Source organism: Monopterus albus, unplaced genomic scaffold (assembly GCF_001952655.1).
Source record: "Monopterus albus unplaced genomic scaffold, M_albus_1.0 scaffold49.1, whole genome shotgun sequence".
NCBI lineage: Eukaryota > Metazoa > Chordata > Actinopteri > Synbranchiformes > Synbranchidae > Monopterus > Monopterus albus.
In genome coordinates this window covers 2109410-2127772 of record NW_018127929.1, presented here as the reverse complement: position 1 = coordinate 2127772, position 18363 = coordinate 2109410, and the positions used below count along the sequence as shown (strand labels likewise).

At 39.4% G+C, this 18363-nt stretch overlaps 1 protein-coding gene across 2 annotated transcripts in view; it reads right to left on the bottom strand.

Moving 5' to 3' along the window:
• fubp3 (far upstream element (FUSE) binding protein 3) overlaps positions 1-9043 on the bottom strand; it is a 20859-nt gene extending 11816 nt beyond the window's left edge. Inside the window, exons 1-7 of one of the 2 annotated variants that reach the window (XM_020600923.1) lie at positions 8865-9043; positions 4276-4387; positions 2951-2984; positions 2118-2167; positions 1922-1993; positions 1254-1311; positions 635-797 (exon numbers count right to left, since the gene is read on the bottom strand). In XM_020600923.1, coding sequence (XP_020456579.1) covers positions 635-797; positions 1254-1311; positions 1922-1993; positions 2118-2167; positions 2951-2984; positions 4276-4387; positions 8865-8960 — 585 coding nt within the window. In that variant the 5' untranslated portion in view covers positions 8961-9043. The remainder of the gene's footprint in view (positions 1-634; positions 798-1253; positions 1312-1921; positions 1994-2117; positions 2168-2950; positions 2985-4275; positions 4388-8864) is intronic. The other variant, XM_020600924.1, reaches the window with a different exon arrangement.
• Positions 9044-18363: the final 9320 nt, after the last annotated feature.

Here is an 18363-nt window from a genome sequence, read left to right as displayed (position 1 = left end):
ACAAATGATTTACAGCTCTGCGTTGAATCTACACTGTAGGTAACACGTAGCCTCGTACCCTACGCTGTAGCCTGCCATGCACCTCTACGTAGTGGCAACAGACCATAACTGACTGGTTGCATTGCATTTCCTCCTTCATGTCTCTCAGTATCCAGACAAGTATGGAAGACACCCCCACATTTTGCCTCACCTGGTTCCCATGGTCATACAGACAATCTCCTCCAAGGTCTTCTCTCTTATCTGTGTTGCAGTAATTTCAGTAAAAAGTAACTGCTGTTCAACATCTATTTGTTTTAACTCCAACATGACCTGCTCAATTTTGGTCGCCATCATTAATAAGTAGTGAAGAAACACAACACAGTGGCATAAAACCATTGCTGCCAACTAGCGTCTTGGTGGTGTAATTGCAGGGCGATACAGACACCAGCACACAGGTATAAATTCTCACAATGGCGTAGGCCACTTGTTTAGTCTACAATGCAGGCTCTGCCTATATTAAATGCAGAGCTAAAAATAAAGCTTAAAAGTCCACGTCTATAGTCAAGCTGGCTACAAAATAAGGTCATCATGTGGCCGAAAGCACAATTTCACTGTCTGTGCTAAATGTTCAATGCGGCCTACTGTACAACCAGACCTGCAGTAGTTTGATGGTTTCTCCTCCTTTGCCGATGACCAAGCCAACTTTATTGGCGGGGATAAGGATCTGTTGGATGGAACTGTTGCCGTCCATGTCACTGTGGAAGCCTGGACCATACCGACACTGCTCCACAATCTCACTCAGCAGCCTCTTGGCCTGCCTTTGGAGGTGGAGAACAAAGCATTTGTCACCAGTCACAGATCCTACACAAAAACCTATGTTACATGTTAAAAGAGGTGCTCAGGTGATTCAATGGCTGATTAAGACATGAATAGAGATTTAAGGGGGGGGCTCAGGAGGTAGAGTGGGTCATCTCCTAATCCGAAGGTTGGCAGTTCAATTCCCGGCTTCTCCGGTCCACGTTGTTGAAGCATCCTTGGGCAAGACACTGAAACCCCAGTTGCTCCTAGTGATGTCCCCAGTGTGTGAATGTGCGAATGTGAATGAGTGAATGGCCAGATAGTGTGAAAGCGTTCCGAGTGTGTTGCAATGCATCAAAAAGCTCTATCCATATATGATGTTTATCAAAAATTGCAATTTTGGCCATTTAAAATTAAATTGCTGTAGCCATTATATATATTTTGCTATTTGAAACTAAATTTAAATTGAGACTCACTCAATGTTCTCTGGGGTCCCAGTCAGCGTGCAGGGTCTGTCCAACATGCCTCCACTCTCTGCAACAAAACTATTAACATTACTACAAGATAGAAACTTTTCATCTTAGTTTTTTTTTTTTTATCATGTTATACATTTTTACATTCAAGGTTATACATTTACATTTTTCTACATACGTTTCTTTCACAAAACCACAACAAAAAAAAAGCAGTGAATGCTTAACACACCAACCTATGGGACACACAACTGTGGTCAAACTTGCCTTGTGAAATCTAAACCGTGCAGCTACCAGAAAGGACAAACTCTTATCTACAAAACCGTACAGTTAAGAATGCCAACACTGTGCCAAAATGCTACATCTACAAGGCGTGGTGCAAGGCCACAACCCTATTTGCTCTAACAGTTAATTTTCCAAGCATTTTATATTTTTGAAATACAGTATATTTGTTAATCCTATGGAGTAACAAGAGCTGCAGGTTTAGGCCAGAAGGCCTGCACTCCAGGCAATGGTTGGCATGCACTATACAGTATGTTGCTGTGCATTTCTAGAGAAAGACCTACATACAGTAGTAGGAGGAGGAGGACTAATGGCTCATCAGCTTATGCCTCTCAGTTCCTACCAGCAGCAGTAAAAGGTGGGCTTAGATAACACGTTGAGTCAGAGCTTACCTGAAGCAATTTGGATCTTACAGCCCGATTCCAGTTGAATTCTCGAGATCTGCTCTCCTCCTTTTCCAATGACTATGAGGGGAGAGAAATAAAACCGGTTTGTGAATTTAGACAGGCCCCTAAGCGGTGACCCAAAAACTGAAGAATGTCAATACTGATAATTCCATATCAATAATAAAACTCAAGGGCTACTTACTGAATCCCACCATCTTGTCAGGCACTTTGAAGTCTTCTGTTGTGAGAGCCCTGTGAGAGATCAGATTGTGATCAAAGCCAATTGTGATCAAAAATAAAGCCACCTAAATCTAGGCTACCTTTTCTCTAAAATCAGCTTGTGCATCTAAAAACACAAATTTCAACGAAACAATCAGGGCTGGATTAATAATTACATTTCCGAGTTGACTCAAAATGATTTAATAGTTTGTTTTGCCCGACCAACATCCAGAGATATGGAGCTGACTACTACAGAAGACCAAAAATCTACTACTACTCTATTTTTGGCTGTTCCCTTTAGGGGTCGCCACAGTGAATCTGATTCGCATGAGTAAATATGGCAACTTTTTCTTCCTGCCCTTCCTGACACAACCCTCTATTTATCAGGGCTTGGGACCGGCACAGAGTCTCCAATCAACCTAAGCTGCATGTCTTTGCACTGTGGGAGGAAGCCGGAGCACCCGGAGAAAACCCACAGGTACAGGGAGAACATGCAAACTCCACTAAGAAAGGCTCGAACCCAGAACCTTCTTGCTGTGAGGCAACAGAGTTACAGACAACCAAAAATTAAGGCAAATATTCACATCTGAGAAACTGGAACGACTGAATTTAAAGCATTTTTGCTAAAAATAGCTTAAAAGAAGCTCCAGACATGTTTGATAGATATTTATTCAGGTACAATTTTGATAAGTTTGTTTTCATCACTTTTTGCAACTATTGAATATTAATGTGATCTCAAAACTACTTAACAGAGGCAGATTATGTAGTAAGAATATGCCTGAAATGAACAGAAAGAAAAATCTATGTTCTACCCACCTTTGATGTACCATGGCACCAAGGTGGTTCCCTACTGAGGGGGAAAAAAGAGGAAAGCAAACAATGAGAAATCATCAAGATCACAGCTAAAAATACATTTCTGCTAAAGTGATAACTTATGAAGTAGCAAAATGAGAAAGATTGAGTCAGTGCTGGAGGGGGTGGGAACAGATGGATACGGTCCTGCCAATCCTTTGTGCTCAGGTTTGACCCACAGCAGGGAGCCTGCAAGTGTATGAGTGAGTGTTTCAATCAGAGCCACTCTGAAAGACAGAGGCGGCAGTCGGGTCAGTGGCTGCTGGTCCTGAATTGAATTTTGACAGGTAGCACCGAGCATGGGTCCTGCAGGGTCAGTGGAGTATGTGCTGTCATGGACGTGAACAGCTGAGTTGATATCTAGCAGTTTCAATCAATTTTATGGCTGTTTGCACTGATTTCACTTCTTCTGGAAATGCACTGGGGTTAACGCTTGAGAATAGAAGAGCAATGAATATAAAAAAGGAGGTGTACCGAGTCTATTCAAGGACAAGGCTGCAACATGAAGTGTGAATGCCTGGAGTGTATTTGTATACAGACACAGCTGATAATTAAAAGCTGAGAGCGAACAGCAGTGCTGCACTGTTACCATTTGTTATTTCTGCCACATTACGAGACAACCTTGACTGAGAAAAATGAGGACAATTGTGCAAACAATAACAGCCCGTCAAACAAACCTAAAACAGAACTGCATACAATCTGTCCATCCATGCATTCAGGACTGAAATATCACACAAAAACCTGTGACAAGATAAGGAGGACAAGATAAAAGACTAGTATTTCCACTTCATGGATGTGAAATGGATCAAATCTTAGATTCGTGTGCAACAGAGAGGGGATGACACTGTTTAATTCACTGCAGTATCACATACTTAATACAAATCATGGCTCTCACTTCAAATTACACTGCTTCCCCGACATACCTCCATCTGTGAAGCACTGCATTGATTTTCAACTACACAAAAGTCCAGTAATGAAATTTCCAGTTAATTCATGAAGCACACACGTTGAGGCTGTTTCACATACTAGTAGAGTTTGACAGGGATGAAAGGCAAAGTTTCAAAGGGATTTTTTCTGGTTGATTTGCTCCCAGATAGCAACATTAAGTTTATTTCAACTTGGGTTCATATTTCAAGGGATGAGAATGATAAAATGTGTCCTGATAAGACAATATATTTTATTCACAAGAAGCCATAGGTTTCTCTTGCAGGGTACGTAATGGTACTGGAATTTAAGCTGCTTGGAAATTTTGCTTCAAAAACATTCATTCAGCCCTACTGATGGCTTACCTCCACTGTCGAGTGAACGTTTTTGGCCTCCAAAGCCATAGAGAGAGGCGTCTATGACTGGAGGGGAACTGTTCATGTTGGGCATCTGGTCTCCTCCCATCTTGGCTGCCATCTGCAGACACATCACAGTGGGACAGGTGGAATACTGGTGAAATGTGGGTAAGTGGTGCTATTCTTCCAACATACTTTCCAAAACACAAGTTGACAGAACCATCTGCTGTGTAGAGTGTTTTCTTTTTAGTCAGCAGAGAACTGCCTGTGTACAATATTCCAGCAGCATGAAGAAGCCTACAACAGTTCTTCATGAGAAGAACATGCACAAGGCAAACCTCAACTGACTGGATTTTATCAGTAGATGAGCTGCCTGAAAGTTACAACAGGTATGACAACTGCCTAAAACAGCAACACATGAAATACATTTAAAGCTCCTTATTAAAGCCCAACATGTAGGATGCCCATCTTCTATGAGTAAATAACATAGTAATTAATAAAGACTTAATTAGTTAATTAAAACAAACATGCCAGTTCTTGAACATATTCTGGTCTGACATCAATTTGATCATTTGATTGTGTTTTCAGAGCTGAGGAAGCAAGTCAAGTATGAAGCTCCAAGATATGACTACAGGGAGTGGACATAACCGCCTGCGAGACAGAATACAACTAAGACAGTCTCCCACCCACGAACCCTACCTTTATGAAGTTTATTTCATTTGAACAATTTGACAGTTTTACTGCAAGTACCCAAAGTACTGAGGCTCACCACCTATCTCTAGTCACATCATGTAATAAATACTGTACTATTAGACATTTACCAAAGGCATTTTTTTTTTCAGATTAAAGACAATAAATAGTGATTCAAAGTGTGCCGCTAGCTGCGGCACACAGCATCAAGATGTGGGCACTTATTTGCATCACAGCTTAGCTAAAAACCAATCCATGTCTATTTTCAAAATTGGCCACTTGCCGACCTAAGGTAGATGCTTGTGGTTCTGCAGTGATGGACATTTAAATCTTTAGCTGTGCTGCCAGAGAACGGTTAGAGCATTTTCCACTACCCGTTAATCTACCACCTCTCTTTCCATACAAAAATATAGCATTTCAGAAAATTACACTAAATTGACATCTGTGCCTGACTGGTATTTTTTTCTCTTCCCAATATGAACACATAGTGAGGGAAATTAGAGTCTTCCATCACCTTCAGGGATGATTATCTACTTCTGAGCCCACCAGTGAAGTGAGAGGGGGGGGGCAATGGAAATAAGGGGACAGAAAAGGAAGCATGTGTGGGGCTGACACTGCTGCAGCTAGGTACGTATCAAGAAACAGAAAAAAGCACTGCTGATGAAGGCGGTAAAAAAAAAAAATCTCTCCGAGTTTTGCTTCACTAGATTCAGACAGTGAGCTGAGCAGCAACTTCCTGATCACCTGCCTTTTTATAGCTGTGACCAACAGTTAATGTGAGGTATATCTGACACTGTTTTCACTGGCATATCGAGTTCAATATCCTACATTTGTTCAGAATATAAATTCTATTTTTAATTCATTTTAAATCAAAGAGGTGGAACTGAAGCCAATATCAGCAGGGACAGTTTGCCATAAAACTAAAGCATCCATCAAGGTTTAGCATGTGTCAGACCCAACAAACAGATACAGCTCAGGAAGGAGCACCGACTACTGGAATGTACATTCACAATTAACGGATTAGATTTAAGAGCACATCTCATTTCAGCCTTCCATCCCCATTAAAACACTATTTTCTCAACCCAAAACAGACTCCAGAGTGGCTGAATCTTAAAATACTGGCTTGGTGTTTTTAACAAAATGTCAGCTGCCCAGTAGGGGCTGTGAGGCAGCAAAGTAAAGAAGTAGTTCTCTGCGATTGATCATTTTAAATGTCACTACAGCCGAACACACAGAACATCTGATGACATTTACCTGGATTTATGTCGACTTTGTCAGACAATGCCATGATTATAAAATAATTTTATTAACAGCAGCAGCTTGAAAATGAGTGTTGTTACTGTTAGGCAGTTATTAGCTTCAATTAAAAATAACAATTTCAGATTAATTTCATTGCCAGACAACAAAAACAGAAAAACACAAGAGATCACCGAGAGCAGGAGAGGGTGTTGCCTGAGCCAATAGACCAACTGGGCTCCGTTTATCCCACTCTTTATCAGATGTTGGCTATGATGCACAATTTTATTGTTTGACAAATAAAAAAAAGGACAAAGAAGATTTTAATTTTTCTATTGTTTGGGTGTTTTAAAATGGGCAGGAGGTCTTTACAAAAACCACCTATAAACATCAATGTGGACAACTTTAAAAGTTACACAGCTTAGTGTTTACATAATCTAAAAGGCAATGAGAAGTGAAATATGCTTGATTCACATCAATTACACCTTTTTTTTATAAAATAAATTGAGTTTAAATAAAAAATGAAATCTCCACACTAGCTTAGCTGATCAAAGCACCTAAAATAAATATGTAAAACCAAATTTAACTTGTCAGATTCTAATTTACCTGCCAGTATCACACAATCAAATGTGCATCTGCAAGCACAAAAACATATGCTACTCATTTTGCAGTGGGTCAGTGGAGTTTTACAGTCATGCAGTCTGATGTTTGTAGTAATAAACTGTCTGTCCTGTAGTGAACCCTCAATATCTACTGAGGCTTCTGGGCAAACACCACTGCGGATGGACGGGCCTCCAAGCTATAGTCGCATCTTGACTGAAATCTTTGCTGAGCAAATGTGAAAAAAAAAAAAAACTAGTCAGATTTTATACTTTAAGTCTGAAAAATATGCACAAAAGATGTGACATGTAGTGACTCCAAAACAAAACTATGTATAGTTTATATTTACATTTCACACCTTGTCCATTGGTGACTGCAGCATGATTGCTTTGCCAGTAATCTACACTAGTTGTGAGTCTGACTTCTACTCGATTATGTTTTACAAGAAATTGTGTGTTGCTTGTTTTGTTGGTTTATTGTAGATTAATGTTAATGGTCATGTTTGCGATCCAGATGGGTACATTTAGTGACACTGAGATACTGGCAATTTGAAAACAGTAACTGAGTAGAGGGGGACAAGCACAAGGAGGCGGAATGCAATAATAATTAGCCAACAGGAGGCCTAATGCAGCAGTCAGCATCTAGTGAATTAATGAACTGTTTGGCTCTGATAATTGTTTTAAAAAACAGAGCAGTTAAAATGACTGGTACTAGTAACCAATTTCGGTTTGTGCTGGTGACTGCTACAACTGCATCTGTGGAAATGAACACCTTCCACCTCTCATCACAAGTCACATTGATGTCAAATTGATGGGATAGTTTTTGTTTTGGTCAAATCTGAGACCTTAGGTGTGAGCATAGACAAGAGAGACACTGATGGGAAAGTGACAAGGACCAGCCATGTCATTTGCTCATCAGGGTGTATTGCTGATTATATGCATTAAACTACAACTGTATGCATTTTGCAAATCTCTTATTATATAGGATACAAAAAACATGCAGCAATCCACTGTTTATACCCAAGTTATAATCTACACTGGGGAAGCTAAACTAGTGGGATGACTAAAGTCCAACTTGCACACTATTAACTGCTGGAAGAAGGGTTCTAACCTTCTATTACAGCAAATAAACAGCTTTACTTTTGAACAACTTAATGGCAGCACAATTACAGGGACCACCTCTCCTACAATCACTATCTGACACTAGGAAACAGAATAAAGTAGTGAGCAGTATAATGCAGGCCGTATTTTTCAAAGTACTTTCAGCTGTTTTGCAAACAGCAATGGAAAAATCCAAATGTGCTTAACTGAAGGTGCGAAGGGGGGCTTATTTGAACAGATGACGTTACATTACATGGCCTAACTCCAGCTGCCTCTTCGAGCACACCGTACCACATAGGCTAGCATGCTAACACAAGCTAAACTAGCTTTCTGGTTTATTTAATGTGTAACCTGTACTTCCTGTTTTATAATGCAAATTTCGCGTCAAGTTAAAAAAGGGAAACGGGGCATTAAAACGTTAATACTGCATGTGGTTACCGACTAATCTCTCAGTGTCTTTATTTAACTGGGGCAACAACCAGTTTTACTAAAGCTAACTTCAAACCTAGCAAGCTAACTTTATGACAGCGTCTCATACTGGTCGGTTGTTCATTCGTGTAAACTAAATGTTAGGATCAGTTACGTCGTGGGTCAGACTGCGGGCATTATAACTTGTGTTAAGTTTGCAAGCTAGATAACTACAACTTCTGTGACTTGACAACAGGTTGCAGTGTGTAGACTTAACTTACTAAAGTTGCACAAACTTCGACAACATAAAAGGTGCTTGACACTTGACTTGTCCGGTCATTTTAAGGGTTGTGAAACTGTTAGATAACGCATTTTGCGCCCGTGTAAATTCTAATCTGTCTGCTCAGCGACGCTGTCTCGACTATTTGACGTTAGCCTGCTAGCTTACTGGCTGCATGAGTGTTTGTAGTAGAGGGTCTGGGGTGCCCTGTTCACAGTTTGACATGCAAACACGCTACTTGTGGTCCGAAAGCATCACACGTATCTTCGCTCTGAACGTTTTACCTGTCGGACCCGGCGTATCGTGTCTGTGAAGTCATCTTTCGTTCCGGGCTGAGCCACCGAGGCCTGTCCCTGAACCAGCTCCGCCATCATACTCATCCGCCTCGGCAGCTATATGCCACACTTAAAAAAAAAACAGAGCAGCACACGTGCTAAGGCAAAGCTCCGGGACCTCATGATATCGCGAGATGATCAAAACCACATACAAGTTTACTTGATTAGCTTTTAATTCAAAGTGGTTTCATACGAAGGCATTAAGTCAATAAACGAAATAAATTATCAAGCCACCAAAATGAAAGTAAAAGAACAGAAACCTAAAGGAAATTAAAACGTTAAGAGCAGAAGTATAAATAAAAGAAAGAAGAGCAAGATAATGGCCCGATATTTTAGGTTCAGTTAAAGGCAGTGCAAAACAAAGTTTAAATTAAACATTAAAATTTCAATATGAGTTTTGCTGTTTATAGTTCCAACAGTTCAGTCTGTTTCGTTAAAAAAATCAGACACATCGAAATGAAATTTAAAGAATATTGGTTTTCTCCTTTGCTGCACATGTGGAAACATCTATAGATGCACATCTGGAAATGCCAACAGCCAGAGAGAAGAAAGCAAAATTGCTGCAAATTCCCAAACTGTTTATGTAAAACAGTTCCTGCTCCATAAATTGTATCCAAACTACAATGAGCAAAGAGGACCAGTAAAGGCTAAAATGAAATGATGGTCCTGCAGAGATAGACACATTTTAGGGTGATTCAAGCTTTTGTTTCTGAGATGAAGCCTTTCTTCAAAATAATTACAATAGAATAAATTTCTTAACAATGTGTCAAGCTCAAATCTGTCAGTTTTCTCATCTTATGGTCAAACGTGTGAATCTAGGACATAAACATTAATGTTAGAGGAAATGCATCAGCCTTATGTTTGTAATATGTTTACTAAGATATATGCTGTTTCTAAACACTTAAATAACAATTTCTCTCTATGGTTACTCATATACAACATGCTCAGGCAGCTGCTTGAACAGAGATGATTGACCTCGAAACTGAGACAAGCGGATTGGTGTTCTGTGTCTTACAGACAGCCGTACAGATATCAATTTCCCTTCCCTGTCAGCCCCTGGGCATGCTATAACCACACAAAAAAAAAAAAAGATGGAGAGAAATTAAGTTGGAACTGCGCTTTGTTTCCAGACCAGCATCCATAAATAAAGACCTCCAATTTACCATGAGTGAAGTCTGATCCTGGCCCTGCTAAACATATTGCTACCATGTGCTGTCCAATGCATTCAAAGTTGGAGGTGGCTGAGAAGTGATTTTAGATCTCTGGTATCAAAGGGTAAGTCAGGTGGTAGTTGTCATATACAGCCAGATGATGCATACATAAACAAAGACACAAGAACACACACATACAATTATTATGGATTCAGTCCCCATCTGCTCAAACAACCTAAAAAGTAAGGGCAGTTAAAGCAGGTGTGGGTCTCTGGAGTTTTGCCAGTCAAGCAGTGGGAATTGAGTCAGTATAGTCCAAGTGTGTGTTTGTGCATGTGTCGAGTTGTGGTTACCATAGCAGGCTGATCAGGTGTCATTCTCACACACACACACACACACACACACAGTTTCCTCCTTGTCATTGTCTTGCAGAGAATAGTCTCTTTTTTCCAGAGTTCATTGTGTTACAGTTGCTCGTCAACTGAACACGAATTGAACACATGAGCTTGAGTTCAGCAACCCTTTGGTCTCTCATTAATATAAAGTTCAAGAAATTATCAATGTGTGCCAAGTAATTGATCAATTTTCATTTCAATGCAGTGAAAATGTGATGTCCAGCTGGATGACAGCATTTTGCAAAAGGAACACCAATACTGGCACACTTACTTTTTTTAAGTGCTGAGCTTTTACCTCCTCCTCCTTTCTCCTCCTCAATCTCAAAAGAAAAGGCAATGTGAAACTGTAATTGCTATATAATTGCCATGGTTTTGCTATGGGCATAAATTTCTAAAGACAGGATACAAGAAACGGATAGTGTTTCATCCAGAGACCTCTGAGGAACCTGGCACAGTTTCATTCAGGAACGCCTTGTTCATAAAGAAGGAAACTGTATTAAAAGATAGTGGCTCTAATGTGTCTTCATATTTAAAAAATACAATGAACAAAATATGAGTCAAATCTGTAGTAGCCCATCTTTTAAGCTATTTCTAAAACACTTTTATTAGATTGCCTTTTCTGACATTTTAATTATGTTTCATCACTTTAATGTTCTATTGTTTAAATCTGTGGTCTATTAAAAATGTTCTTGCAATTTTAGCAAAACAATACTTAAGCACTGTATAGCATAGTTGGATGAGCAATAGACAATTAAGGATCAAAATCACTGCAGCAGAACCAGAAATGCCAACTATTTTATTTCTTCCTTGCCAAAACCTGCTGTCTTCATTACTCACAATGCATCTCAATTCAACCCTCCTGATGCTACCTCAAATTACATCACTTGAGGCAATTTATCAGACTTTGTGCAACTCCATCTGGAGCCACAAAAGGCTATACACAACTTTTTGTTCAGATATGCAGTAGCCTAGTATACCTTGAAACTTAAAAATGGATTTGATGTGTGATGGAGTTTCTTTAAACACTTTGTAATTTTGTTTAAAAAAGTACCATATAAGTTATTCATAAGTCTGAACTAAATCTTGGGCACAACTTGTTATTAGATTAGATTAGATTCAACTTTATTGTCATTACACATGTACAAGTACAAGGCAACGAAATACAGTACATATGGTTGATATACTGAAAATAAAATAAAACTAAAATTATAATTTTTTCTAAGTTATATTTATTATCAGAATGTTTGCTTCAATTAAAGCAGATTAATATAAAAGCTTTAATAATTCATTTTGAGTCTGTCTGTTGAATATAAATGTAAAATATAAAAACTATTATGTACTTTTAAGCTAATTGTAAGCGATCTATTGCCAACATTTGAAAAATCACTGACTGAAAAAGCAAAACAAAAAAGAGGAAAAATAAAACGTATAAAAAAACAAATATTTTGTGGCTGTGAGTAAAAAGAACAGGAAGCAGGAAAGTCATGGGGGTTGAAGGTAAAAGACTAATGCAGAAAAAGAAAACTCCTACAGGTAACATCCTGTCCTTAAAGCGAAGTGTGACAGATGAAAAGAAAAAGCAGACTAGCTTTGTCCAATAATAGCAGACAAACACTTCTACCTCCTCATTTTTACATCTCTTCCATTTTACTTTTCAGCCTCTTCCTCCACAAACCACTTTGCTTTGATTCAGCTCTGTATCTGTATTGTCAATGATTCAATTACATGGGATCCTGTGGTGAAAATTAGGGATGTTTTCCATTATTTCTCTCCTCTGGGATACTATGACCCCTCCCTGGCTCCAATAACTGCCACCTCCTCTTTTCTCCATTCCTTTCACAGGGCCTCTATCTCCACCTGTCCCTCTTTCCTCTACTCCCACAGTCACCCATTTTTCTTGATAAATGTTCGCTTTGCTGTGTGTATCTGCGACTGAGAGGAAATAATAGCTAAATGGTCTTGTTTGTGAGCATAGTGAGCTGACAAAGAATGTTTTGCAGGTAATTCTTCTGCTGTCACCACACAGGCAGTGTTCAAATCCAAACACCAGGCGTGACAGAAATAAAAGCATATCAGCAGGCAGAGTTGAAGAGATGGACAGAATGTTTTTTTTTTATTCAACCAAAGCAAAGGCAGACTTGTGATTCTTTTGAGCAATTTAAACCCACATCTTATGGGGGTATGAGTCATTCTTAAGAGTGGAATCTATCTTTGATGTACTGTTAGTGTTGAATCTACTTTCAAGATAAAATCCTCACCTACTGCTGTGTCTCTCATAGTCAGTGAGGTGCAAAGCAGCGCATAATGCTCAGCCAGAGTATAGGGCCGGATCAGCTTCAAGGTGACAATACATCACCAAGTCCCATGAAGCAAAACATGGTTTCAGCATCTGATGCATGCAAAAAGAGTAGAGAGCTTACAGGCCTGTTGAACAAACACTTGGTAAGCATTATGTTCTGATGTTTAGGATCCAAAACTAAAGAGTGGTACAGAGTATCACTGCGCTAAGATGACTTAAAACTGCTAAAACAGACGTTCCTTTCTCTGTGAACCTTTCTGTGACATGTGCATTGTTGTTGTCTAAACATTTTGGTTTTTTCTTATTAAAATCAGCGTACAGATCTTATAAGATCTAGCAGATATGAATGGTTGTGCCAACAGATATTGCCTGGAAAACCAACTTGACAAAACCAGGAAAGACTTTTGTAAAAACAATAAACTGTCACTTAGTGCTTTTTATTCAAACAAAAATCTGAAATACTGACTAACATATCTACTGAGAATATCAACAGTAATTAAAGCTATTTGTTGGTTTTACTTCTGCTGCAGCAAAAATAAAGCTTTCTTTCCATTGACCATATTTACTGCATAGGACTAAGCTACTGTATATACTGTCAATGTGTAAACTTGTGTAGTTCATATGTGAAGTCTCCTTCACATGGGTGGGGGACTGCAGTAAGAGTGAATTCATGTTACAAGGCAGGAATGGGGTAAGAAAAATTAAGGACAGATGGTTTTCTTGTGAGGACACAATATATAAGGTGTATGTGGCTTTATTATATAGTCTTGCTGCATCTACACAGTATATACCACAAGTGTGCAGTGTACAGTATAAGTGCAGTCTGTGTAAAGGATATAGCAAAAGCAATAACAATATGATCTAAAAAGAATCATGGAAAAAACTTGAGCATGAACTAGATTTTCATAACATATTTGCTAATCTCAATAATGAAGGCCAGTTAAACACCCAACCCAAACAGCCTGCATACCCTGTGGTGTAATTCAGGCAGCATCGGAAAACATTACATTATCGTCCATCATAACACACGCCATTACAACCAAATAACCACTGCCATTAAACATTTAGATTGTCCAAGGGATTCACTGAAAATGAGGCAGACAAACCTACCAGGGATATCAGCCTTGAATCTGTTAGAGCCCCTCATCCATTCTGAGCAGAGCAACAGATCGAAGAACAGCAAACAAACCCCACCAGTAGACCCCAGGGAGAAGAGGGGAAGGGGGGAGTCCCTTTCAGATGAAGAAAATAAATCTATTGATTTGAGATCAACATGCTGCAACATTGCTGCCTCACCAGGGGACCTGGGAAGTGGAAGAGGGTGTAATGGGGAAGGCGGGCTTTTGATAACAGCTGGTTGAGGCTTTGATTCAATATTATTTTTACAGACACAGGTCAAAAGGCTTCCAGTATGGTTGGAAAAGACACTGGTACAGTAAAATTTCACTTTGATTAACAATGTGCAGGTGGGGTCCTGAGCTGGTCTGTGTGTAAAGTGAAGGAACAGGTCATTCCAAGCTCAACAGGTAGGAACAACTGGCAAAGCAGGCAAGTAGCAGACTGCCACCGCCACATAAACCTGGATTACAGCCAGCCATATACTGAAGCTCAGAAATACTACTAAGACCAAATGATGAAGATCACTTTTATCACATTAGAGTCTGTACTACATGGTGAAAATAAAGTTTCCTTTCAGGAGAGTGTGTGAGAATTATTCACAAATGAGAAACTAAAAAAAATGAAGTTAAATTATGATTCCATTTTAAGCTATGAGGTGATGTGAAAGTAAACACAGCTTAATGAATGTATTTTGCTGATCTGGAGTCCCTAAAGTCACGATACACTTTATAACAAATGTCTACACAGATTTTACAACAGATACAAAAAATACTAAAAAGGATTTTACATGCTGTTATTAAGACAAATGTGCTATAATTGTATAACAGTAGTCTAAATAGTACACAATTACTAATTCAATTTCAGCAACAACTAGGGAAATAGGCTTGTGCCTAGAGTTTGATGAGAAGATCAATATCATTCTCGTGTTGCTAAATATAAAGTTACAGCCAGGAGTCAGTTAGCCTAGCTTAGCATAAAGACTGGAAACAAGGGGAAAGAGCTAGCCTGGCTCCGTTCAACTCCTCTAGAACTCACTTATTAATACATTATAGCTTATTTGTGTAATCTGTGCAAAAACAAAACTGTAAGAATAGCAAGTTGCAGCTTATCTTTTACTTTTGGGGTTAGCAACAACTCAGCATAGCTAAGAAATTCAGCCAATAAATCAATTATAAAAGAGTAACTTAATCCGGCATTGCAAAAGGTTATCGATTCTTGTTAGCCCCAAAGAGCCTATAGACTACAGTCCAGTCACTGTTAGTGGGTAGTTGAACCACATTTTGTTGTAACATGAGACAGGGAAGTCTTCACACTCATTAACCCTCTTAGACGGGCAACATTGAACTGCTGGCAAAATATTTCTATTTTTCCATCAATATTTCATCACCGGCTCAGGCCAAACAAAGCCAGGGGTCTTTGACCGTAATGGTTCCATCTGTCTATAGATCTTCAGGAAATCAGCATATGGGTGTCCTTTGACACCAGAAAATAGGCACACACACACACACACACACACACACACACACACACACACACACAGATGTACACTTTGACAGGTTCCAATGATATTAGCAAGCCTGGAAGGCAAAGTGCATCCTGCTTTATTTTGGTGGCTCCTCACAGATGGTCTGTAGCAGTAGATCAAGTTTCATGAGTATGACTGAAGTGAACAAATCAGTGCTATTAAGTTACATCAGTGTTATTTACACCCAGTGAATGAGCTGAGTCACAGTGTCAATTAGCAAATTAATACAACTTGCTGAAGAAGCATTTTGTCCTCTTTTTTTCTGTTTGTCCAGCATCACTTTCACAATCCTAATGGAGTCAAGCTCAGTGACTCATGACTTTAAGAAATGTTTGCTAAAACATTTCCACATCCTTCCTGCTTGTACTTCAGTTTTTAGAAGCTCTTATTTATCCTATTTCATTGAGTGGTCCTAGGGAATATAAAAGATAAAAATATAAATAATACATTAATAGTAAGCCAACCATATTGGCATGGTATCCTGGCCTGTAAATCGCTTGTTGTTTCTTAGAAGTAAGAGAGTGACCTCATCTTTGCCAGGCCCATTAGCTTTCTACACAAACCTCAAGAGATTAGTCCATTAACCCTTACCTGCTAAGTAAAGTAGTATTAAGTGAAATGATGAAAAGCAAGAAGCAACTGACAGCTGATTGAGATATAACTGAGTGCTCCTAATAGAAGGAGAGATAAAAAATAATGTGATGGTGTTAACAGTATAAAAGTAACAGACAAATGAAAGAAGGAAAATGAACAGGAAGCAAAAAAATGACCTGAGGTGTTTCAGTGAAACTGAGAATAAAATAGAAAATGTTCAATTTTCTGTGGACAAGCTGAATGAAATGTAGAAATATTTGAAGTATCCAACCTTGAGCCTGGAGGCAAGTGAAAGAAAGGCTGAGCTCCCAGTGAGGACCAGAGACATGAGGACTGATGTTACAATAGAGCCTCCACACAGCTCTCTGGTCTTGAGTTACACACCGTGCACAGTGAGGGAGAGTCACTTCAGCCTCTAATTGGTGGTAATTAACCCTGCGTGGTCATTGTTCCTACCTTATTGTGTTTTAAAAGGAAGGCTCAGTGAAAACGGGAGCTCTTTACACACAGACAGGTAGATGAAGAGCGCAGATTGAATAACCACTAAATATTCTGATGGGTAAAAGACAGGAGACGTTCTCATGCTTTGTTTAGTCAACTATTTCTTTCTCACCCACAAACGAATGTCACTGTTACTTGGTGAAAAGACTTTGAAAGCATGATGCCCTTTATTCAAACCTTTATTTAGTTTATGAATAGATTAGACAACTAAAGTATTAATACTTCATATTAGCACTCCACCTATTAAGTTTAAATATACATTTCCAGTGGTTACAAAAGTAACTTAAATGAACTAGCAAGCCAGAAAGACTGACATATGGCAAAAAATTGACCTAAAGAGAAAAAACAAACTACAGGTAACACTCACTAATAAGGGGTTTATACAGTAATTGTAACAGTTTAAGGTTTTTAGTTTACGAGATTCATTTAAGGTTTAAAAATATTTTTATTATTACAAAATTATTAATATTGGGTGGCCAGGTTGTGAAAATCACTTGGGTTTTCCTCCTATAAATGGGCTGTGGAGAATGCAGGCCAAAATAAACATATTGTGAAATGTTTAACATTTATACACTCTAAGAATTTGTGTTAAAAAAACCCTCTTGATTAATGACTAACCACAACTACAGACTTGGTGGTTTATTACAAATAAGGAAACTTATAATCATTTGTTAATGGATACAACATTTAAAAAGCCAGCTGTTACCACACTGAAAGACAGCATGGACATCAGCCAGAGGTTTTCACAAACTGGCAGTGTCACTTTAAGGCCTAGTGAATCTAGAAAAAAGTGACTGTACAGTTTCTTGTTCTCCCAAACACTGAATCATCCATTTCAGTGGCTCCTCTGGCATCTCCAGCAGGCCCTCTGCACTTCATCTCAAGAGGTCATGGACTGTGATCCTGAACAATAACCTCCTTTGTATGTGTGCTGTTGGAGAATGACAAGGACTTGAAGGTTAGTTGACCTGGACTCCTGAAAAGATACGGTGGCACAAGAGTGTCCATTAGGCCTCTGTCCAGTGATGCCGCCACCCTTCATGTTGCTCTATTGTTACAGCACTCTCCCCTGAGAGATGACACACAGAACGGATAATGAGGGGTAATTGGTCCGGGGTCAAGGATGATTAATTCCCTTGGTCAGGTGTCAGCCAGTTTTCATACCTGGCTGGCTGAGTAGACAGGTAGGAGGGAGGGGAAGAATGGAATATGAGACACACTAGATGAGTGGGTAAGTGGATGTGTATCAAGGCACACACACATTCACAGCCGATATTGTTGATTAGTGAAGACTGTGCTAAAATAAAACTGAGTCCGGAGCAGAGGTCACATGATGCAGAAACCCTCTTACTATTGTCAAAACAAATGCACACATATTGTACATGACAGCTATCACATCAGTAAAAATTTCCCAAGAGCAGATCTTTCCAGAACCAAAGTTGAAAGGTCACCACGATCCTCCTCCTCCAACCACCAAAGCCAGATTGAGACTGATAGCTGTCCCCATCCCTCCTACCTCCCCTTCAGCTTGACTGACTAATTTGAATGCCTCTCCATCCATCCCTTCATTCTAACCAGGCAATTTTGGACTCTGATTATCTTGCAACCTGTATGTACACCATAGTAAATGCAGGGACTGGCTGGTAATTGACCAGGCAAAGACTGAGACGCCTGCCGTGTAATTGAATGGGGGCTGAGGGGGTTTCGTAGGACTGAAAGGGTCCAAGGATTCCTCGTCGCCCATTAGACCTGGCAGGGGGTCTCCTGTGCCTGTGGACTTCACCATGAGGTCCACACAGTTCCCAACACTTTAATGCAGCACTGACACCTTTCATTGGTGGCGACTGGGGAGAGGTGCACACGG